Source organism: Chaetodon trifascialis, chromosome 2, assembly GCF_039877785.1.
Source record: "Chaetodon trifascialis isolate fChaTrf1 chromosome 2, fChaTrf1.hap1, whole genome shotgun sequence".
Taxonomy (NCBI): Eukaryota; Metazoa; Chordata; class Actinopteri; order Chaetodontiformes; family Chaetodontidae; genus Chaetodon; species Chaetodon trifascialis.
This window is the reverse complement of record NC_092057.1, coordinates 16110235-16132332: the sequence shown is the minus strand read 5'-3', so window position 1 is coordinate 16132332 and position 22098 is coordinate 16110235. Positions and strand designations below refer to the sequence as shown.

At 43.5% G+C, this 22098-nt stretch overlaps 4 protein-coding genes across 10 annotated transcripts in view; 3 read left to right on the top strand and 1 right to left on the bottom strand.

Moving 5' to 3' along the window:
• Positions 1–22098, bottom strand: part of shoc2 (SHOC2 leucine rich repeat scaffold protein) — a 370366-nt gene that overhangs the window by 238672 nt on the left and 109596 nt on the right. The window lies entirely within an intron of this gene.
• On the top strand, positions 7549–9715 carry LOC139346395 (homeobox protein MSH-C-like). Of its 2 annotated transcripts, none has more exons than XM_070985442.1 (2): positions 7549–7972; positions 8564–9715. In XM_070985442.1, exons 1-2 carry the CDS (start codon positions 7549–7551, stop codon positions 8974–8976), a joined length of 837 nt encoding a protein of 278 aa, XP_070841543.1. In that variant the 3' UTR covers positions 8977–9715. The 2 variants fall into 2 exon arrangements, with proteins under 2 accessions (XP_070841543.1, XP_070841551.1); XM_070985450.1 differs by having other exon boundaries at positions 7549–7976; positions 8568–9063.
• Positions 11101–13948, top strand: LOC139343322 (ATP synthase subunit d, mitochondrial-like). The gene is made up of 6 exons (XM_070980894.1): positions 11101–11152; positions 12014–12144; positions 12895–12991; positions 13398–13469; positions 13589–13651; positions 13771–13948. Exons 2-6 carry the CDS (start codon positions 12023–12025, stop codon positions 13900–13902), a joined length of 486 nt encoding a protein of 161 aa, XP_070836995.1. The 5' UTR covers positions 11101–11152; positions 12014–12022; the 3' UTR covers positions 13903–13948.
• pnpla6 (patatin-like phospholipase domain containing 6) overlaps positions 14647–22098 on the top strand; it is a 30189-nt gene continuing 22737 nt past the window's right edge. For 4 of the 5 annotated variants that reach the window (XM_070972450.1, XM_070972459.1, XM_070972441.1 and 1 more), the window contains exons 1-6: positions 14654–14731; positions 19191–19279; positions 21242–21295; positions 21581–21668; positions 21775–21857; positions 21933–22024. In XM_070972450.1, the coding sequence (XP_070828551.1) occupies positions 19232–19279; positions 21242–21295; positions 21581–21668; positions 21775–21857; positions 21933–22024 (365 nt within the window). In that variant the 5' untranslated portion in view covers positions 14654–14731; positions 19191–19231. Of the gene's footprint in view, positions 14732–19190; positions 19280–21241; positions 21296–21580; positions 21669–21774; positions 21858–21932; positions 22025–22098 lie in introns of all 5 variants that reach the window. The other variant, XM_070972431.1, reaches the window with a different exon arrangement.

The window sequence follows — 22098 nt, the reverse complement described above, 5'->3', positions numbered from 1 at the left end:
GCTGCCATGGAGCAGGAATCCCAGTGTGTGTGTGTGTGTGTGTGTGTGTGGATGTGTACTGAGGCCTGTGGCATATGAAACATGAGTGCCTGTTTAGCAGTGTGAACCATGGGGGGGAGTGAAGGGGGGAGGCTGTTTTCTCAATGCCTCCTTGAACTGTCACTATTGATGATGTGTGTATGTGTGTCGATGTGTGCGTATGCATGTGCATGTGAGTGTGTGAGAATCCAGCAGACATCTACAGGGGGACAGCCACCCCCTAACCCTCCTCCCCTGCTGCCGATATCCTCTCATGCCACCCCCTCCCGCCCCCCCCCCCGCTCCCCCACCTCTCGGCCTCCTCTCCTCCCCTCTCCTGGCGCCCCGGTATGAGAGAGAAAGCTGTTGTTAATAAAAAGTTTTCAAAGAATGGGATGAAAAGGGAGGTGAAATTGAGCGGCCCTGGCCGTATTATTTCTTCTCCGTATGGGAGCTGGCCTCTCGCGGTCTCTCCGACGCTCTCGGACCAGGAGGGGGTCGCTGGCTCGGTGACCATTACTGCCCTGGGGCCAAAGCAAATGATTTGCCTCTCTGAGGCTTCAAAGGGGAGCAATTACACTTAAGTAACCAAATGAAAAGATAGCCCAGCTTGGCAGCAGTTTGGGGGAAACAGTGGAGGCCTTTGAGGGAAGAGGCACCACACCTCAGGAGTAATATGTAACAGCTCGCATCACAGAGAAAAAAAAAAAAAACAGAGAGAAGAAAATAAACAACAGAATATTCTGCCACTGAATTGAGAAGAAAAAGGGTGCTGAATCCTGCCCAAACCAAAACAACAGCATCATTTAGAGTGGTTCACCAATCCAGCCGATAGTTTTTAAAGCAATTGTGGCTATATAGAAGTGCAGACCCAACCACTGGCCACTTTGGCTAGCACGTCACACAATGCTGTATGCAGTTTTATATTGTGGCAAATTTGGGAGAAATTAGATATGGAAATACTTTTTTTTTTTAAACTGCTTTGTTTTTGTTAGTTACTTGAGATACGCCTCAGAAAACGTCCAGTCTCTCTGCCGTGGTTCAACACTGTTTGCTTCTGTGACGCTTCTGTTTGTTTGTTTGTGCATGTTGTAATTACTGTCAACTCCAGCTTCAAAAAGACATGCAAATGTCTCGCATCCAATTGAGCTTGAGATGATGATGCTGAAACAAGATATAAATCATCCCCCGTGCTGAATTCAACTGCACGTTACACAATGAATAACATTAATTGCAATCTTGAGAGCCATGAATTGCGGTTCTGTGAGTGGCACACATAAAGTCAGCCTCTCCCCACTGATAAAAGACTTGAAAAAGGCCCTATTGAGCGAAGTGGAGACTGGGAGTTTGGTAGGGGAGCTCACCTGTGGAGAGGAGTCTATAGCTGCATAGAAGGCCCAACAGCTGCCAGGGTTGTAAGTCTAGGCACCTAGCAGAGCCGCAGAATGGGAAATGCAAGGCGCTCATTCAATGCGCTGCCACTTAGTAACAGAAGGCATGTGCCAAACTTGCAGAATGAGAATGAAAACTCCCCCTTCGGAGTTCACTAAATATCAGCAGCGACTCTCTTTTTATCCCCTCCCCTCCTCTCCCCCCTCCTCTCTTTCTCTTTTCTCCCTCTCCTTTAGTCTATTATAATTCCTCCATAAAAGAACAATGGTTGACTGAAAGACCCCCAAACCACAGAGATATACCAACAATCGGCAGGGAGAAGGAAAAAGGGGGGACTCAGCTGAAGTGTGGAAGCCATCAATTACTGAGGGCCTAAAGTTAACATCCCAGCAGGATATGTGCATTAGAATGCAGATATAGGCAGGCTATGGGCAGCAGATGCCTAGCGGAGCGGTCAAAAGAGCACCCTGAGCTCACGAGAGGACATATGCAATGTGGGAGACTCTCGCCTCTCGCCTCTGGCTTTGGAATTTACAGAAGAATAGAAAATTAAATTGAATGATGATTGTAGTAGCTACTCAAAAGAGCCATTGTGTGGAACTAACTGGAATTATGGGTTTGAAATGTGACAAACAACTGACATCTCACATAATGGGTGCCAATACACATGGCTGTGGCGCAGCATCAATAAATCTCACACATCATCAGCGAGATTGCCATGGATGTGGAGTTCGCCGCTGCAACAAGTGGCCCTGTCAGCTTGAGTCGGGTCGAAAAAACGCACCGTGATTCCTCCACATGCGCTGCCCTAACAGGATTTTCCCCTCTCACCACATCTCTCTATTCTGGCCGCTCAGCAAGACTCAGCCCTCTGGGCTTCCTCGCGCTGCTAATTTACACTAGCCTGCAGGCTACCTTCACAGTCAGAACAGTGCAATTGTATTTTCAGGCTCATTAAGCAATAGCACAGAGAAGGGGAGCTCTTACCCCCCATCTACTTTCCCGTCCACGCTCTCTTCAGCAGGAGAGAAAGGGGAGTACAGAACAGATGAAAGGTGGGATAAAGAACTGGAGCAAAGTGCTGAATTATAGTCATGAGGCTCTATCAGGTTGTTTGTGTTTACTACATCAGTTCATTTGGGAGGAGGAGGAGGAGGAGGAGGAGGAGGAGGAGGAGGAGGAGGAGAGCCTGCACAGTTGCTGCTCTCGATCTTCTGAGAACCAATCCGGCTGCTCGGTAGCAACCCTATTCAGGATCAACCCATGCTTGTTTATCTGAAAGAGACCCCGCTTTTTCAACTTCCCACCCTCTCCATTGTTCGCCCTCTCATGGGGAGGACTTTGAAATTGTAATCTCAGGATATTCAAACACACACATTTGTTCTGACCTTTGGTGCCTGCAATAACATTATCACTATCAGACAGGCTTCGCCAATTTGGATATACGCTGCATTCAACTGCTTTGACTTAACACTTTGGTTGACTTGATTTCTATGACATGTTAGATTACCTGGTTTTTGTCATTAAAAAAATGTAATTAAAAGTGAAGAAACATCAATTTAACCCAAAAATTATCAGTAATTATCAGTTAAGATTTTATTTGTTTTTCCTAATTTGATTTTATGAAGCGATGATAAACGCCTGGTAACTAGAAAAAAGAAAACACTGTTAACTGTCACACATTTAGACATGTGAGATTAGCATTTTATCTTGTCCAAAGACACATTTTCAGTTATAAAACATCAACTGCTTTGATCAGTTTCTGTCATTAATGGTAGGATGATGATTCGTCTCATTTCATTTCTGGAGCAATGATGAAATGTGACTGTAAATTTACAACCATTCAAATATAAAGAATTATTTCAGTTATTCGATGCATTGACGAAATAAAACAAAAAGAAGAAAATTGGCAGCAAAAAATTTTAAGATTTTTTCCTCACGCAGTCTGAAAACCAGCTAATACATTTTTATGACCTGCAAAAGAAAAGATTTCATATCATATATTCCCAATCGCTGTCATTTATACAATAGTTGCTGGTTTTGGCCTCACTGGGATTTGAAGCCAGCAGTGAAAGAGAAAATTGATGCTGCTGCCTTGGTTTTTTTTTTTTTTTTCAACTCTACTGCATCACAGCTTTGGCTGCTAAGAGCGTATGAGATTGTGGTGACATTCTTGGGTTTGTGAATGAGACCACAGAGTAGCCACACAAAGTTCCTCGTCCCCAGTCCTCAACCTAACTCGCCCACTCGCATTGTCTCTAGACTTTCCTCAAGAATGTGGATTTCTATGGCCGACGGCAAGCCAGACAAAATTGCCAATTGCATTGTCACCTCTTGCGGTTTTTCCTCCTTAACAATCTGTATTGGCAGCAGAGTTCAGGAGGAACCCTCTCAACGAAAACATCTGTTTTTGAAGATGCTAGAGTGGGAAACAGCGTTAAAGATGTTATTCAAAAATGTAGCCATCGGTACATGTGCAAACATTAATTTCAGCGTGAGCTCAAAATGCAAATTCCACCACCGCAGTCATGAGATATAAACCCTGTTGTGTTTAGGTTTGGGTTCACAACAGCAGCTGGAACAGGACGCTCCGTCCCCTGATTGCTTTTTTACAGTCCAAAAAAGAAGCCATGATGACGGCAATTTGCTTCCTTCACTTGAGCACGGAAAGAATATTTCCCTCATTACCCTGCACTCAAACACAGGGCACCCTGATGCCACAAGAGGAAGTGGCTTTGGCAGAAAATGTCAAACCAGCGTTTAAGTGCAGGATTGAAGCCGGTCTGATGTGGATTGGATCAACTTGTTAAGTCAAATGAAAGGTCAAGATATTTTTCCACAGCGTTGAGCAACCCTAAGAACAGCTATTTAAACTGCTGTTAAATGGAGAGTACCATGCTGGTCACCTCGTGTGAGGGAGGCACACAAGTCGAGGTGTTGACAGAGGCAGAAAGCTAAAACGATACAGGGAAAGATAGATAGTTACCTCTGGCTTTCATGCAGAAATGAAACTTCCTCACAGAAATGTTCCTTTACACCTCACATGTGATCACTTGAGGCGAACAACTTGCTGTGCAACTCCAGCAAATATCCCACCCTCCCTCTGCTGACTTCAGACAGGAGAAGCGTGAGCAGAGTGAGAGTGACGTGCCGGGACGCACTCGCCTGTCCTCGTCTACTCTGTGCTGTCATGTCAGCGAAGTGTCCATCTCGTCGAGGCCTGTAGCTGCAGGTCTTTGTGCCACTGTCGACACATCTCACAGGGATTGGGTTCCACAGCTCGCTCGCTCCTCTAAATGATCTGTTTGTTTGTCAGAGGGCCTCGCTGCAGCAGGGAATTCACACATTGTTGACGGAGGACAGACACCAGCTCGCCCGGACTCCCACAGAGCCTGAGTTCATCAGCTGCCGGCGCACCTGAAGAGTCCAACCTTGATTGGATTATCTTTTGACCGAGAAAACAAATGCATGATATGAGAATCGTGTTATGAAATTGCTCTCTCGCTTGGCCCTTGCACTGTATGAACTGGCTAAGTGGTTTCAATGAAGCATGAGAGCACTGAAAACGACCCCCGCACGTACATGTGAAAAAGTTTTCATTTCTGGTGCCGGCTGAGGGGAAAGTGCTTCCCATAGAGCTCGCACTGACCTTGAAGGACAGATCTGCTTTCAAACTCACTAACACCTTCTGACACAGTTCACTCGCCTGCATGCTGTTACAGAAATGTCTTTTGGGGTAGGGGAGAGGGGGCCCGAAGCTAAATACACTGCACCAAACACCAGGGGAGGAGAGGTGAGTGTACTTATTGTGTAGATTTATCTCTGGGTGTACCTGTATCAGATGAATCTCTGTATGGGTCTGTGTGCTCTGCAGGCCGACTCTCTTCCCCTTCTTGCACGACAGTTTGGAGATGAGATAGAGGGAAGGGTACACGGTCGCTGGGATTTAAACCCAAACCAGCTGGGTGACGAGAGGCCCCCGGTGTGTCAGGAGACAGAGGGCCTGGCTTTGTCAGATAGCAAATGAAGGAGCGGATTCAACATCAGGATTTGCTCAAGTTGAATCATCAGCCAAGGCTGTGTCGCTCACCTGATGAGGCCTAAATTGTTCTTTGCGCTTCAGGGCTTTCAAGAGGCCGATTATGAGTGGTCTCAAGACAGAATCTGTCAATCAAACGACGACAATCTTTTTTTTTCTGTAGTTTTTTGGGAAATGGCGACAAGATTCCAGTTGCATGACGGTCATGCAGTGCGAGATAGGCCTGCAAACCACAACCAACTACTTGTGGTTTTGAACAAGGCAAGTCTAATAGGTTAATCATTCATTATTTCATCTAATTAAGCAATTAAGCATGAAGAGTGCACCTAAAGTGATTTGGTGAGGTAAAATCTTCTCACTTAAAAACTTCGTAGTGTTGAAGACTGTGGAGCTCTCAGCGGGGTCTTGCGTTGGACTGGACTGATGATGTCCAGGAGGCCACAGCGTGCTGCTGACACTGTTAATGAGATGTCAGCTTGGACGTGTTGAAAGGGAAGAATTATAAGACGTCATGAAGTTTATGGGGGTTTATTTACAAATCAGCCTCTAAAATGTGATAGCATCTATAATTAGCTCCACCTCAACCAACTACAACAGCAATGCTTAAATTCTGGTGGCATGTTCATACAACTGTGATAACTATCCAGAAATGTAATGAATGTGATTATAGGACACTCTGAATGGGGCTGTTCCACATAACGAGTACTTTTACTTTAATTGCATTAGCTCATAAGCTTTGTTTTTTTTACTGAAGTGAAATTTTAAATGCCAGAGGTGTACTAATAAAAGACAAATTCGACACTGTTATATTTGTACTTCACTCAAAATGATCTGAAAACCCACTGCATGAACTTTCTCTCCCCTGCAAATGTCAGACAGACGTCACATCAGATCATTATCTGTAAACCCAGACTGCTGAATATAATAATGGCACTCTGAAATATTTTCCCGCATCCTTTCACTTAAATTCACATTACTTTGACCTAGATCCAGTCACTTTTTAGTCTCAAGAAAACGTATTTTTCACCTGTTGTAAAATCCGCGATGGTGCTGAGGTGATTTTGATCTGCCGATTATCCTTTTAATAAAACGTGTCAAAATGAACTGAACTCCATCCTCGTCAGTTTTGAGAGGAGACGTGAAACGGTTAAGTGTCAGCGCCTGCTTCCTCCCAGCTCCACGCGGTGCACTCTGAAATATTTGGAGGACAATTGGTTAAGTGGAGTTAACCGTTGCCTTTTCTCCCCGAGGTATCTTCCTTTTTGATCCCGCCGAGCCTGGCGCCTTGCTGAACACGACTTGTCTGGCTTATTAAATAGTATGACCTGGAGAAAGAAAACGCCTGTTGCTTCTCAAACTGAAGCCATTGTGGAGCGAGAAGAGCTCATGACAGGCCTTAAATCGCTGTAATGCTGTGTGACCAACAGTCATGCCTAATCAATTTCAATCCTGGTTGCGCACCTTTTCTTATTCGATTTGATTCTTTTGATTTGTTTTACTCGCTTTGCGCTTCAAAGTCATGTATTGACTTTCCGTTGCCTGATTGTTTGTTTACTTAATTTATCGTATTGCTCCATCAGCTATATTTTACTCTGCAATTTTAAGATATTTTTTCTTCCTCTTTGATAAAAGTATCACTTTGATATGGACATGTGAATCTTTAGCTCCTGCGCAGCTTTACAGTAGGAGAATAATTCAGTGAATAGTACCGATGGAGTGGTCGGCTAATGGATGTAAATGGTCAAGAGAGTCCTCTCCACTGGTTAATTGCGCTAAAATTGGTCTAAGCTACTTTGTGAGGCCCATCAATAGCCCCTCGCTGCATGGGGTCTGTATGATTAACTTCTCCTTCCTTTCAAAGGCCTCTTGATGTTCCTTTGGAAGGCAGCGGGCCAATCAAAACCGCACTCGGTGACGTCACGAGGCCAACTTGACGAGCTGATTGGCGGGAGCGGGGAGGGGGAACAGCCCCTGTCCTTTTATAGACGACCCCGTACAGCGCGTAAAAGCTACTGGGCGCCGCTGACAGCGCGGAGACGCACATTGGACACTGTACACCTCAGTAACTCCATTCCTGTGAACGGGCCGCACGGAGGTGCATGGCCCCATCCCCCTGTATCATGATGAATCCTGGGCAGGGGTCGCCATCCCAAGACGCCAAACAGCTTCAGCAAAAAGAGGAGACGGATACGGAGGGAGAGGAACTTCAGCCTAAAGACATGACGACCGAGAAAGGATACAAACTCCAGCGGAGCAGCCTCCCGTTTAGCGTCGAGTCGTTGATTTCCAAGAAGACCACCTGTCGGACTTCTTATTCCCCCACAGATTTAGCTCTGGTCGTGCCGAAGCCCGTGGCTGGGCAAGGCGGCGCGCAATTCTCTCCAAGGACTCTTTACGCGGAGAGGAAGGTTTCCGCGGAGAGCTCGCAGGGTGTTTCCAGTAGTTCCAGCGAGGACAGTCCGCAGTTTTGTGAGAAAGATCAGAGCACTTGGTTCCAGACGTCCTCCTTTTCCACTCCGCCTCGTAAGTCCGTCCCTCTGCTGCACAAACTCTAAAACAAGGACACACTGCATGCATGTACTCATCACTCCCTGTCGATTAACCAAGGCCGCAAAGAATATCCAGTGTTAGGCTGAAGTCAAGCAAAATGATCTTTTCCTATTGGTGTCACAGTCATGTTAATATTTCCCAGAGCTCCACAGACTGTGCGTACGTTTCTGACGTGCACTTTGCTTTATGTTGTGTCTCAAAAACAGCAGCTAAATGATGGTGAAGTGTTGTGCCACTGAGCACATGAGGCACACAATTGGCTGCTGCGCTGGCTTTTCGCTAGATTGTTCTCTCTTATATGTTTAATATTATTTATTTACAAATGATGTGTGCAAGCAGATATTTAAATCGGGTGATCAGGCTGTGATGCAGATTGACACAAGCGCTCCTCTTGTCAAACATAATAATACAGTAAAGCAGATTTATTGGTGTGTGTTTACTCGCTGCATCATACATTTAAGTTTGACGGCTCATGTGCTCACCTGCTGTGACGATCAAGATTTTCACTGAGCTTCAGTCTAATCTAACCTCAACCATTTGTCGTTGTCATTTTTCCTCTAACAGGGAGCTCAAGTCCAACTCAGTGTACTTTAAGGAAACACAAAAACAACAGGAAACCTCGCACGCCCTTCACTACCTCCCAGCTGCTGGCGCTGGAGCGCAAGTTTCGCCAGAAGCAGTACCTCTCCATCGCCGAGAGAGCCGAGTTCTCCAACTCTCTCAACCTGACGGAGACTCAAGTCAAAATCTGGTTTCAGAACAGGCGGGCCAAAGCCAAGAGACTGCAGGAGGCCGAGCTGGAAAAGTTTAAACTGGCCTCCAAGCCCGTCCTGCCCGCTTTCGCGCTGCCGTTCCCCCTCGGAGCGCACATGGGATCTCCGACGTGGGGCCCGTCAAGCGCCTTCCCGAGGCCCAGTCTGCCGGTCCCAGGACTGTTCAGCGGACCCGTCACTTATGGGATGTACTATTTGTCTTAGATTTACAGTGTGTGTATGTGTGGTTTTAAGAGGAAAAAAGTGTCTTCTGTCATGGTTGCAATACACTTATGAATGAGGATGATGCGTCTGTCTCCATCTCGGAAAATGTTTTCACTCTCACCTCCAGAAAAGAAAACAGGCAAAATCTCTGACACATTTTTTTGATACGGACAGTAATTGTGTGCGTAATTGGAATGAGTGTGTCCACTCCTCCTTTTAAGATAACGTCCGTTGTGGATTCACAGGCCCGATTAACTTGGGCAATACTTCAAAAGCAAATGTCAGGTTTTTAAATATGTCGCCCCAGTGCGGCCGCGCGCTCCGCAGTAGGCTGCTTTGTGAAAATGGACATTTAAAGAGCGCAGATATGAAGGCAGCGATCTACTGAGGCGGATGGGGATGTTTAAAAGCAACAAAATAGTACTTAAACGGTGCAGTGCCTTAGTGTATCACTTGAAGTAATTCTCCTCAATCAGCATCGACTGTTTCTGCTCAATCCGCAGTTTCTCAGAGCTGCTGTTTGAACACTTGTATTTTCTTACAGCGGTTTCCTCGCACGATTTCTTCCATTTTTGTAAACATGGAGCAAAATAATATTTTAGAAGAACACATGTATTAGATTTTTTTTTACTCTCACAACGTGGCCTTTATGGGAGTGATGATAGGTTTTCTCTGAGGATTTTTGCTGTAAATGTAAATAAAATGTGTAGTGTTCATAAAGCCCTGCAGCAGGAAAAAGTGGTATTTATTGAATATCTTTGTATCTGTACTGTGTACATACATCACTCTATCTAAATGTTCAGTTACTTGTAAGAACTGATTTTAGTAAATAAACATTATACAAGACCCGAAAATGACTGATTCATTTTACAAGCTTTTGCCAGTGTTTTTTTAGTTTTTAGATAAATAATTACTCCTAGTAGCGCTTATGTCTGATCCATCAGTGGAGCATGAGTGTGAAGGTTTGCTGTGGGTTTATGTGAAGTGCTACTCCAAGAAATATGACCTAAACATAGCACAGACTTATATTTGTTTATTAATGTGATTTTTAATGAAAGCTGCTTCTTGGTAAACAAACGACAACCACTTTTGCCAAAACCTTATGGCCTGGCCAACATAATTGTTATTTAATGTGAAAATGGTCCAATAATTGTGTAGTTTTTGCAATGTCGTGCCATTTACTGAGCGCAACTTAAATTCAAAAGAGCCTGCATACTGTAATTTACTTATTAATCACTAAGGAAATAAAATTCAACCCTAATAAGACAGTAATCGGCGGATGTAAAAAAAAAAAAAAAGGCATTTTTTTAACACAATATTGTCCCCTATGGCACATCACATATCAATGTTTATTTACTTTTTGGTAAAGCATTTGTGTATGCAGATATATTTGAATCCAACACATTTTTAGACATTTCAGACGTGTTGAAAACCAACGCACATTTAATGTGTGTTGTCCCAAAGAGCATACACAAACCTGTTTAACAGGCACTTTGAATAATCTAAACAGAGACCAGGCCTTCCTCCTGTGACTGTACAACTGCAGAATATTTCCAATAAGACGGCTTTACCACAATAAAAATGCGGCAGGCCGATGCGTCGTTGCTGTCTACCTTAAGAGGCACATATTCACCTGCGTATGTTTTAACTAATATGATGTTTTTACCTATATTTACCTATTGTTTAACACACTTGTCATACCTCTGTGTAGCACGTTACATTGCCACAGTGCAGCCTACCAGTAGATTTATTGGCCGTTCTCTTAATTATGCTTATATACACTATGTTTAATACAGGCTGTATTTAAAAATATATACATAGGAAATAAGCCTGGGTTTTGTTCTCGTCACCCCCTCCAACAAGAGGTGATCTTGTGTCTCCTTTATAGGCTAAATATAATAACAGAAACGCAACTTACTGTTTAGGGTATATTTTCATTTTTTCGTTTTAATTGGGAAAACTGCATTTAAGTAACTATTTCGTAGTATATAGCATACAGTGCACATGTAGCCTTCAATATGTGCTTTCGACGAATAAACGAACGCTGTGTGTAACTCGCTGTACTCAGTCCGTCCAGCAGAGGGCGGTGGCTGCCTCCATGACGCTCCGCTTCCCGGTGAAGAAAAAGCACTTCCGCTGTTCCGTTCGGTCACAGACTACGCTTTGGTACAGCGAGGTAAGACTGGATTAGCTGAGTGTTTGACTGAATGAAATAACATTAAATGCAAATCTGTTTAAATTACGACTTGTGCCTCTTACACATTCATTATTGTGTAGCAGAAAACTTGACTTTCAGTCGGTGTGTTGTGAAAACCCTGCCGTCACAGAGAGACTTCTCTGACCTTGGCTAGCAGGCTAACAGAGCAAGCTACCGTTAGCTAGATCTGCAGGGGTCTTGAATTGGCACAAAATGTCAAGGGCCTAGAGTCATTGATTGCCTCCAGTCAGAAATCTGATTTTGCTGTCTTGTCTTTTCAGCTAACTGATAAAACAGGTTTTACCTATTAGCGCCTGCACAGGGACGGTCTTTGTTGGTAACGTCACCTTACTTACTTAACGTCACCTGCGTTTAACGCTAACTTACTTGTCAGCGCGTTTTATCACGAGTGTAAGTGTCTCATCATGCGACACATATCCAGGAGTCATTCATTAGGCGACACCAGCCTGTTTACACAGCATAAATGACATGATGCATACATATGTACGCCGCCATTATTACACCTGTGACACATTGAAATGCTGCAGAAAGGAGTGTCAGATCACTTGACCACACACACTCAACTAATGCACAGTCCTTCAATAAATCCTAACTTCATGAAGATTATAATGTTCAAACAGTGTTAAAACAGATTGAGAGAGGTGTTGGTTTGAACATAAACTGAATTTTAACCTTCTCAAAGTCAGGGTGTATGGCAGGGTTTTTGTCCGAGGCTCCATTACGTTTAGCAAGGTGTGCCTGTTAAACTGGCAACTGGCATTATTTTGCGTTTTTCCTTGAAGGTTTGTCTGACTGAACAAGGTTTCTTCTGCCCTTCAGACAGTCAGGATGGCAGCCCGTCGTGTAGCCCTGAAGGCCATTGACTGGGTGGCGTTCGCTGAGCGGGTCCCACCCAACCAGAGGGGCATGTTCAACGCACTGAAGACTCGAACTGATGCCATTGCCGCCAAGTTAGTGTTACATCAACAACAGGCTTTAGACAGTCAACTTCTGACATATAGTCCCGAACTTCATTCTTGGCTTGTAACACAGTGGGAGAACACAACAAACAATGCAATGAGTGTTAATAGTTGATTAAAATCACTACTGCTTGGCGGAGCATGTGTTTTTTTTTGCTCATAAGCAAAACAGCATCAATCCAGTTTCAAAGGAGTTTACAGTGAAGTTGTCTTTCATGTGATAGAGAGTGGCATATGTAAGTACTACCGAGGGCAAGTGTCCACAACTCACCTGACCCAGAAACTGTGCACGGTGCTTGAAAGACAATCATCACATGTAAATACGTAAAAGGCCGTCTGCACACTAGGATCTGTTTATTTACCTCATACAGTTCCTTGTGTGTGGATTTTCTGTGTTGTGCTTAGTCATCAGAGCTAAAGTCAGTATTTCATTTTGGGACCGTTTGAAAGTTTTTAGAAAATAGTTTGGTCAAACTAAGAGATGGTTGGGGGGGGGATCAAAGCTGCGGACTATAACTAGTAAATTAGTGCATCTCACGCGTCTTATCAGATCGTTATTATCAGTAAATTGCATTGGGCTGTTAATTGGTCTCATGGAAGCAATGCTATGTTTCTACAGTATTGGTCTTGCACACATTATCTCCCTTAGCTCCATTAGCTCCCTTTAGTCTGTCTTTTTACATCAGCTCATAATCACATTTGCTCATTCTTCTCTGCCATCTGCTTGCTCCGCTCTCCCAGACTAAACTCCCTGCCAGAGACTCCTGCAGGCATTGACTGGAGTTACTACAGGAGCGCAGTGGCCAAAGCTGGCATGGTTGATGAGTTTGAGAAGAAGGTGAGCTCTACTTGACTGGGTTATTCAGTGGGTCATGTGCATTATGCAGCCTCTCATGAAATGTGGGTCAGAGTCCCACTTCTGACACTCCATAGCAGTTTTCACTTTAATTGTAGTTGGCATGTTTTCATGGGTGTTGTGTGTAGAGACATAGCCAAAGAATTGAACCGAAAAATATTAGCTTGTCGCTTTTTAAAATCTCTTGAAATTACATTTTGTTTGAACAGCTTTGAGGTCGAGAGTGTGAGTGAATAAAAATAACTACAGCTTAAATTTCCTTTTGGCCCCTCTGCAAAAATAACCAGTTTAGCTGGTGGTTGTACAGCTAAGTCATATTTTCATCAGTTTGTTTAGCATTTGTTGGATTGTGTTACAATGGTAAATCAAATGTTCCTCCTATGTACAGTTCAAAGCCCTGAAGATCCCCGAGCCTGTTGACACACAGACGAATGCTATCAATTCACAGGAGGCTGAATCTGTAAGTGACTGCATCAAACAAATCTGTGTATTGCCTAAATTTCAGCTTTGCTGTACCGTAGGAAAATGTTTTGACATTTAATTTGAAAATTGTTTGTTAAACCAAAATTTCTTAAACAGAACAAAAGTGCATCAGCCTACATTGAAGAATCTAAGGCCCGCATTGCTCAGTATGAGCAAGAGGTGAGAAAGTCATTTATTAGTTGCTGAACTCCTCAGTGACAACTTTGGGATTTTTTTGTTAATAACCTTACTGTTTATCATCTGTCTCTCCCTTTCTCTTCTTTCATGTCCGGTCCCAGTTGGCTAAGTTTAACAACATGATCCCCTTCAACCAGATGACCATCGAGGACCTCAACAATACCTTCCCTGAGACCAAGTTGGACAAGGTCAAATACCCCTACTGGCCCCACAAGCCCATTTCAGATCTGTAATCCTATTACTGGACATTCACCTCTCAATAAAGATTATGTATTTTAAGGTGAACCGTTTGATGATTTAATTTTTTGGACACATTTTATTTTATAATCGTATGAAAAAAAATATGAGTTGCCAAATTCAGAAAAGGCAGCTTGTGATAGTGTGGGTTGTGCCCACAAGGGGGCGATGTTGATTTAGTTTTCCTTTGAAAGGTAAGCTTGGTGGTTAAAATGAGTATTTACTAACACGTTGACATACACTATAAGGTTTTAATTAATCTGCTGTCCTTTTGCATTGATATATGTAACCCCGGTATGGGGAAAGATGTGTGGTACCAACGTTACTGTGCTTCTGTGGTCACCGAATAGATTTTCCTGATTCAATCAGCCGCACATCTATAGTACTGTAGAGCAAAACAGTGTGGTAAGTCATATAATTCACGCAATCACTGTTATCACTGATGAAGCTTAAATTTATTACCATATAGTATTGTGTACGTGAAATATTAACTCATTTCAAACGTGACTCATGTCAGTCTGATAGCAACGCCCTGAACTTCATATACACTTATACGTTGTTCCACTGTCAGTCATTACTGATATTATCCAATCATCGATTGAGTGGTTGTGTGCCTCAATAATCATTGGACATCGGCAATGTATTTACATAGAAGTGGGTGGGATATCGGTCCTTTGTATTTTAATTGGCACATCCCAAAAGCGTCCCGGTTGTTGATTGGACAGAGTTCCGGGGGAAGTAAAACAGGAGGGGTTGAATGAAAGCTGATTTCCGTTCTATGTTACTTGACCGTCAATGACGATTGACGGGAGTCCATCATCTCAGGTAAATACCCTCTTTAATAACCTATCTTTAATTAAATGACATGTTGTTAGTGTGATACGTTTATCTCGCGGTCCTGTGATTTACTGAGAGTCTTCCTGTAGCGTTGGTGAGTAGCGGTGAAAACAGGAGCTATGCGTTCAAGTGTGTCGGTAACATCAGATTGCTCATGCGGAGGTCAAAAAGGGAAAACAAAAATAATCAGAAACCATTTTCCTGTGACCATTAATGATGGCTTTGTGCCATCTTACTTCCACATCCGCTATGATGCCCTCAGTAGACCGCCATCGGTAGCATCGATAGCTAGCTAGTGTTATCTAGTGACAGCGTTAGCCACAGGAGATTACGTTATAGAGGGGATAGTCACTCAGGTGCCGTGTGCCCTAGATGGTGGAAAAATGTTTAATTTTGCTATTTTGAACACCATAAATTTCACCAAAGTCTTACAGTAATGTCACCCTGACGCTTAATGTTTCCCCAAGTGGCAAACCCTCATTTTACACTCGTCTGAATGTAAACAATAAGGCCTAACTAACGGTGTATGTATTTAGCCACAATAACCCATAGGCTTCATGTGGCTGTTAGCTAGCGAACGGGACACCACTGCGTCAGAACACCCCGTGGAGTAATTGGTGGCAATTACCTACATTTCCTCCGAGCTTGAGGTTTATTGACAGAAAACTCCACTTTTTAGTATTCTGTTAAATGGCTCCCCGCCGGCTCGGTGTGTTTACAACACAACTAAACAATCCTGCCAAGGGATTTAAGAGAGGTCAGTAAGGCAACACCTCTGTGGGTGCAAATGATGCAAAACTATTTTGGCTGGGGCGAAATATGAGCTGATGTCGTCCCAAGAGTTCACCTTGGTCAGTACTTTGCTTGTTTGTACTAGTGCTTATGTTGTGTTTTTTTTATTTTTTTATTTGCTCCCGTTGGCTGAAGCTTAAACATGTCTCCATAAGTTTATTGTATGAAGTGAATTTTAACGTGTGACGTGACATCCAGGGTCAAAGGTGACAGATTGTGCCTAAGATAGTTGACCCTAGTCAAGAGTAGCACATTCAACCAAAGTGGCGGTCCTCTGTAGTTTCCTCTTCCACTGATGTATGGATTGATTGCAGAGTCACAACATTGTGTAATGTTTTTTTTTTTTTTTTCCCAACCATGCATCATCCAAATGATGAGTTAAACACATCATAAGGCCTCGGATCCCTACAGGCTTGTTATTGTCAATCTCATGGCCTGGAGTGTGTATTGTGTGAAATGAATACAGACACGGTTGTGTTAGTAGTCAGCCCAGGTCTGACCCTGGACAGTAGAGTCACACTGGCTTCATTGTTGACAGAGAACAATGGCCACAGGCTTGGCTCTACGGAGGCACTGCTAGGAGGCTGGAGGTTGGTGACTGTCTCATCCATAGGGGATAGTCAGCCTGTGTTTTTCTTACATTGCTGTTACAACACACGAGGCCATGCAGAGACAAAGAGAGACAATCTGAAGCAAAGTGTTACATGTAGCAACAAGTCTTGGTCAATGCTCTTACTGAGAATGATGAAAGTTTTGTTGCACAGGCTTCTCCTTAAGAGACGGAGTGATGTCTTACAGCACCGGGGACAAAAGCACAGTAACCGCCACATCCCCAAATCAACAAGCTTGGCTCAATTGAAAAATCCAAGTGCTGCCAAAATTTGCTAACATTTGCCGGTGCTGATTTCTCATGGTGAAAGACGGATCGGGTCAGGACAAGGTGTCAAACCCAGATTTCCTTTCACTGACCTTAATCTTTGACATATAGCACAGCATGCAGCATTATGGCATCACCTGTATTTTAAGATTTATTCACAGTATGTTTAAAATGAAAGCCATCTTGTTACAAAGGAATAAATATAAATGTTGAAGGATTAAATGGAGTTTTAATAGACGCATATTTTAATGTTATTAATAGATGCTGAACACAGAGCAGTCAGCATTAATGCTGAAGATTCTCACTTGAAGGATTATGATCTTGAAACTGCATGTCCCTGGCACCAGCATCCTGTTCTGTGGTGTGCTTGTGACTCACAGGGTTACTTCATGTAACATGACACTCCATCCTCAGCCTTTCACTGATTGAATTTCATCCACGCAGCAGCACAGCTGCCCTCTCCCAGCCCCTGATGTTATGGATTGAGCAGGAAGTACTTAAGACAAAAGATGCAGCTGATGCCAGATTGTGTTGTTACTTCATACATAGGTTAGACAGTAACTTGGACATTGCTGGTGCCATTGGCAGATGTGTTTAACAAATTTTAGCAGTCAAAATCCGCACTGCATTGTTATGAATAACAGAACCCAGATTCGAGCAGGAACAGTTTGCCAGTTGATTAGCTAATTGACATTTCCAGACTGCTGAGATCTTGTGTAGACCAAACACTGAATGATTAGCTATAGCCATTAATTAGCATCTTATTGATAGTGATTACAGATAACTTCTCCTGTATTTCTGCTTTGTAAATGACTGAAAGGATTAATCAATTATCAGAAAAGTTAATCTAATTCAAATGGATTACTTTTCCACTGATAAATTGACTAAACGTTCGTCGCAGCCCATCCTCAGATCAGGATAAAAATAGAAAGCATTTTGTCTTTGTTTTTTGTTGTAATTTGACAAACATTATTCTGAACTAAAAGCCAGTTTGGTTTGGTAATGGCCTATTTTTAGTCTATACTATCATTATGGTAATCTCTTTTCTCTAATGGTCTTCTAGTTTTGGCTATTAGCCATGAGGCGCTTGCTTGATTAAAGGCTTCTTCATGCATGTGCTGTAGCCTACTTTGTATGCCCCGAGGAAGCATAGAGCCTGTTTTGTTCGCCAGCTTGTTTTCCCCCCAGCCTCACTTTCTGCTGGAGTCCTCAGAGTAGGAAATCTGTGGACCCCAGCGAGCTAAGCTAGCTGTTTATTTGTCCACAGACAGTGAATGAAGCTTGTTGTCCCAGCTACTGCACATACGCCTGTGTCAGCTGAATCAGTCTGCACTGGCAGATGTGGGCAGGGAGGTGGTATGTAGCCAGCCTGGATGAACTTTAGGAATTATTGCTTCAGTGCTGTAGCTCAGTGACCAGCATCAAAGAATCCTGGTTAGTCTGGCCTACTCCTAGTAAAAGTGCATGGATACATGACTGGAAACAGGGACCACCTGAGTAGGTAATATTACAGTATGTAGAAGCATCTGTTTCTTTGTAGTGGCAGTGAAGGAAAGCAAGTGAAATTTGGTTGTGCAGTTAATTAAACGAAATCAAAAATACTCTATTCTCTTAGTGCATCAGCAGTCCATTTCTCAAAGGGACAGGCCGTGTAGGAACGTTCAAGAACAAAACATTCTGGGTCTTTGCAGCCCTCCTCATCAACAGCGCCGGTAAAAACCTCTCCATCACTGCTGCAATCGATGAAAGAAAATGTGTGGAAAAACTATACCCACAAGCTCTTATTTTGTTATTCTGCTACCAATGGTCTGTCAAAATCCCCAATGGAAGTGATAGCAAGTAACTGGGACAGTAAGAAGATCATCTCATTGGGAGGTGAATGGAGAGGGGTGGGTGGATAAAAAGAGGGGAAGGGGTTACCATCTGGATAGGGTTTTATCTGTTATCTAGATAGCCTGCTGTGTTTGTGTGTGTGACAGACAAAGCCTGACCCAGAGTCCGCTGCAGTGTGCTGCTGTAGGATCATTCAATGATTTGATCTGTGTCTGATCATAGTGCCCAGAAGAAGTGACTTTTAAGGAGAGATAAAGTATGGTTTTTACAACCAGACCATTAAGAATACAAACAGGGACTTTCAAACCCTCTGTCCCAAGGCAGGACGGCATGTTAACTGCTTCATATTTCTTCTCTCATTTAGCCGCCTTTGCTGGTTTCTCCTCACCGGTTCTGCAGTAGCTCAGAGCAAATAAGTGTTTAAGTGCACATAGTAACAATAAGACTTTTTTTTTTTGATAGGAGTAAAAGCTGTCCGGAGGTAATTTCATAGGTCACAGGAAATTAAAAAGACTTTGACAGCCAGACGTTAGGCATCAGCCGCAATAAAACCCTGCTGAGTCTCGATGTGTGAGCGCATGTTTGGTATTTTTGAGTAATTAAGGTGGCATCTTTCCATCGATGCATCTGAAAAGCCAGGAAGAAGATTAGAAGTTATGTATGTGTTTGAGCCCTTTGATCGACCTCTTTCACAGCAAATATTTTGAATTGTCATTGTAGGAAAATCACAGGTGTTACTAATAATATTAGCAATGGCTCCTTTCTGTTTAAGTGTCCCAGTAAGCTTGGACAGTGTGACAGTGAGCCAGCAAGCAGAGTACCAGGAAATGGAACTCAGCCATCATTGATTTGCATATTCACACCTGTGCTTTTCCTACTGTGACCTGCTACATTGTCTTCCATGAAAGAGTCCTGTTGAGTGTGCATGTCTGTGTTTATTTCCAGTGGCCGTTGATGGACCATCCCTATGAAGAAACAGGGTTACAATGGGACAGAGTACCTCGGAACAAGAGGTCGAAGGACACAACCCTGAGGTTGGTTTGTTCGCTGTAGTTATTAAACGGTGAAGCCCAGTTTGTGCTCCCAAAATTCAGCCTTTGAAAGAGACCAGAGTAGCTTGCCGTGGACACACAGAAAGACTGTCACGAATTAAAAAGAGAAGAACCAACTAGCTGCACAGAACACAATAGCTGCTCATAATAGCAAACCATACTTACTTACTGACTAACAACAAACTCAACATGCCCTCCAGCCAACATAAATGTGGCTGGTCTTTCCCAGCTGAAGATGACAGTTCACGGCATTCACAGGCCATAAAATTCCCACATTGAAGCAGCCTTCTCCAAGTCATGTGGGATGTTGAGCTCCCCTTTGAAATAAAGGCAATGCTATGCATAACAGCAGCACCTGAGACACTGTTGATGACACTTGGCCTAAACTTAAGAGAACTGTGAGTTTCACTTTCAGTTTGTCAGTTTACTGCAGCCATGACCATAACTCTGCAAATTCTGCACGTGTAAACTTTCCATGCACTCAATCATCTGTCAGCCCCTTTGTCAGTTTTCCCAGTGTCCACTTCAGGCCTTTTATAGCCAAATAACCCTTAGCTCCACACATAGTAATCAATAACCAATGATTATAGACATGTAGACTCATTGGCAGTCAGCCAGAACACTAAAAACATACAGTGTCGACTCTTACAATACTGTATCTGACCACTAGCTGTCCAAACACACACACACACACACACACACACACACACGCACACGCACACACACACACACACACACACACACACACACACACACAGAGTGAAACAAACAAGCTCATCATGGCCACAGGATCTTTCCATTCTCTGCACTCGCAGTCTTTTTTGATGAGTAAATAATTGATTAGTATGATATTACTGAACTTAAGTCTCTTTAGTGAAGCTCAATGCTTTCAATGAGTATATGTTCTCTGTTCAGCTGCTCGTTTTTGGAAGGCAATGCACACGATTAGAAACAAGCCTTTACATGTTTGTTCTTATGTGTTCGTCTGATCTTTTCTTGCTGGGTTTCTCTCATGATCAGTTGTGTTTTGTGTCTCTCTGCCTCACCTAGACTCCAACTCCATTGCTTTTCATTATATTTTGTTGTGAGCCTATGGGCCTTGACTTCTGCAGAGAAGCGACATCCTCTCATGGCAGCAGAAGACCATATTATTTCCTATTCAAAGCCAGTCTGGACAGCCCCAGCTACCGGATCAGTTAGGAATCAGGGGAGCTCTGGGCCTGAGGTTAGGCACAGGCCATTGTGTAGTGACCTGTGGACTGTGACCTGAACTCCAAACGGTCAGAGCTTGATAAGATTTTAATGTCTGAACGTGTTTGTTTTTCTGAGTCAGTTTGCTCCTGCTAACACGAGGAAATAATCAAATTTAGTGCTATCTGCTTTTTCTGGATATATTGCAGCAGAACAAACAAGTTTATCTTGGCCACAGGATCTGTACACTCCCTACAGTTACAGATACATTAATGGAACAGCTTCACTCATCTGTTCCAGCCCCGCTTTACAGTGTGCTAGTTTATAGCCTGTGAACCCAACATCTTCACATCCGGAATCCTCAGTTTGTACATCAGGAGCAGAGCAGGGAAGCTCAGAGTGGTGCCCTGGATTAAAACGTGGACGTGAAGTGTTTGGAGATATTGTTACACATGTAAGAGCAAGTGTGGAGGAGGTCAGATAAGATGTTACGTCTTCATTGCCTTGTCCTCTCATTTTCGCGGCTCTGGTAATCAGACATTCCTGCCTCCAGGGCAAATCCCTTATTCCCACATTCCATTACACTTCAGTGGAATTCAAGCCTTCAGGCCCAGACTCACTCAGTGTTTCAGCCTCACTTTACCGTGGGAGGTAGCAGCCAGCGGTCATGCTACTGAGCTAAAACTGCTGCCTGGAGAGGTTTCAGTTGTTTGTTTGGATGAATAATTTGTCTGTATTTCTCTGTTATATTAGGACGGGTTTAATAATCTCAAGACATTTGTGGAGGAGGAACTACAGACGAGCATGGTGAGTTTCACTGAAATGCTTTGACCTTTTGCGGCTGCATTCATTCGCTTGCTGTTGGGTCATCCCTGAAGGGAATCGTGTTGCTACCGTGCATGTTTCACCAGGGGAAGAGCAAGTCAGAAAGTACTTTTTGGCTCAATAATATGTAGAAAGCATGTAGATGAAATAATGAAGTGCTTTTAATCTGTTAAAAAATATAACTCAAGTGCTGCAGCCATTATAAGCCGTTACACTTTGCACTCTGTACGCAGACCAACTCTCGTCCTCTTGCTCTTTTCTCTGCAGATGGTGGGGATGGTGATTGGTGCGGGCATCGCCATAGTCCTCATCGCCATCCTCATCTTCTTCATCTTGCGGAGGATCCAGCTTCGAAGTGAGTGATCCCTTATTCACCAATGCACTGAGAGCACGTCATGATAGTCATGAAAAATAAGATCTTGTATGTATTTTTATGGGAACTTGTCATTTCTTCTTCACAGACCTAGAAGCTCAGGAGGCACCCAAATACCGCTTCCGCAAGAGGGACAAAGTCATGTTCTACGGGCGAAAGATCATGCGTAAAGTGAGTGTGTGGCTGACAGAAAATGCCAATATTTCATCACGAACTGGCTCTGACTTAAACTCTGTTTGCCCTCAGGTCTCGCAGTCTACCTCTTCCCTGGTGGGTACATCCTCGTCCTCTCGGCCACGCCTAAAGAAGAAGCAGAAGATGCTCAACATTGCCAAAAAGTACAGTTGAAAGCTCTCTCACCAAAAATGAAACTGCTATCCCTGTCACGACGAGTCCACTCTCAGTGGTTCAC

Excerpts from the sequence above, each read along its gene's own strand:
- LOC139346395 (XM_070985442.1), top strand. The coding sequence starts at position 7,549 with ATGGCCCCATCCCCCTGTATCATGATGAATCCTGGGCAGGGGTCGCCA. Across the intron at positions 7,973-8,563 it reads CTCCTTTTCCACTCCGCCTC|GGAGCTCAAGTCCAACTCAG; the intron begins GTAAGTCCGTCC and ends TTCCTCTAACAG.
- LOC139343322 (XM_070980894.1), top strand. The coding sequence starts at position 12,023 with ATGGCAGCCCGTCGTGTAGCCCTGAAGGCCATTGACTGGGTGGCGTTC. Across the intron at positions 12,145-12,894 it reads ACTGATGCCATTGCCGCCAA|ACTAAACTCCCTGCCAGAGA; the intron begins GTTAGTGTTACA and ends CCGCTCTCCCAG. Across the intron at positions 12,992-13,397 it reads TTGATGAGTTTGAGAAGAAG|TTCAAAGCCCTGAAGATCCC; the intron begins GTGAGCTCTACT and ends TCCTATGTACAG.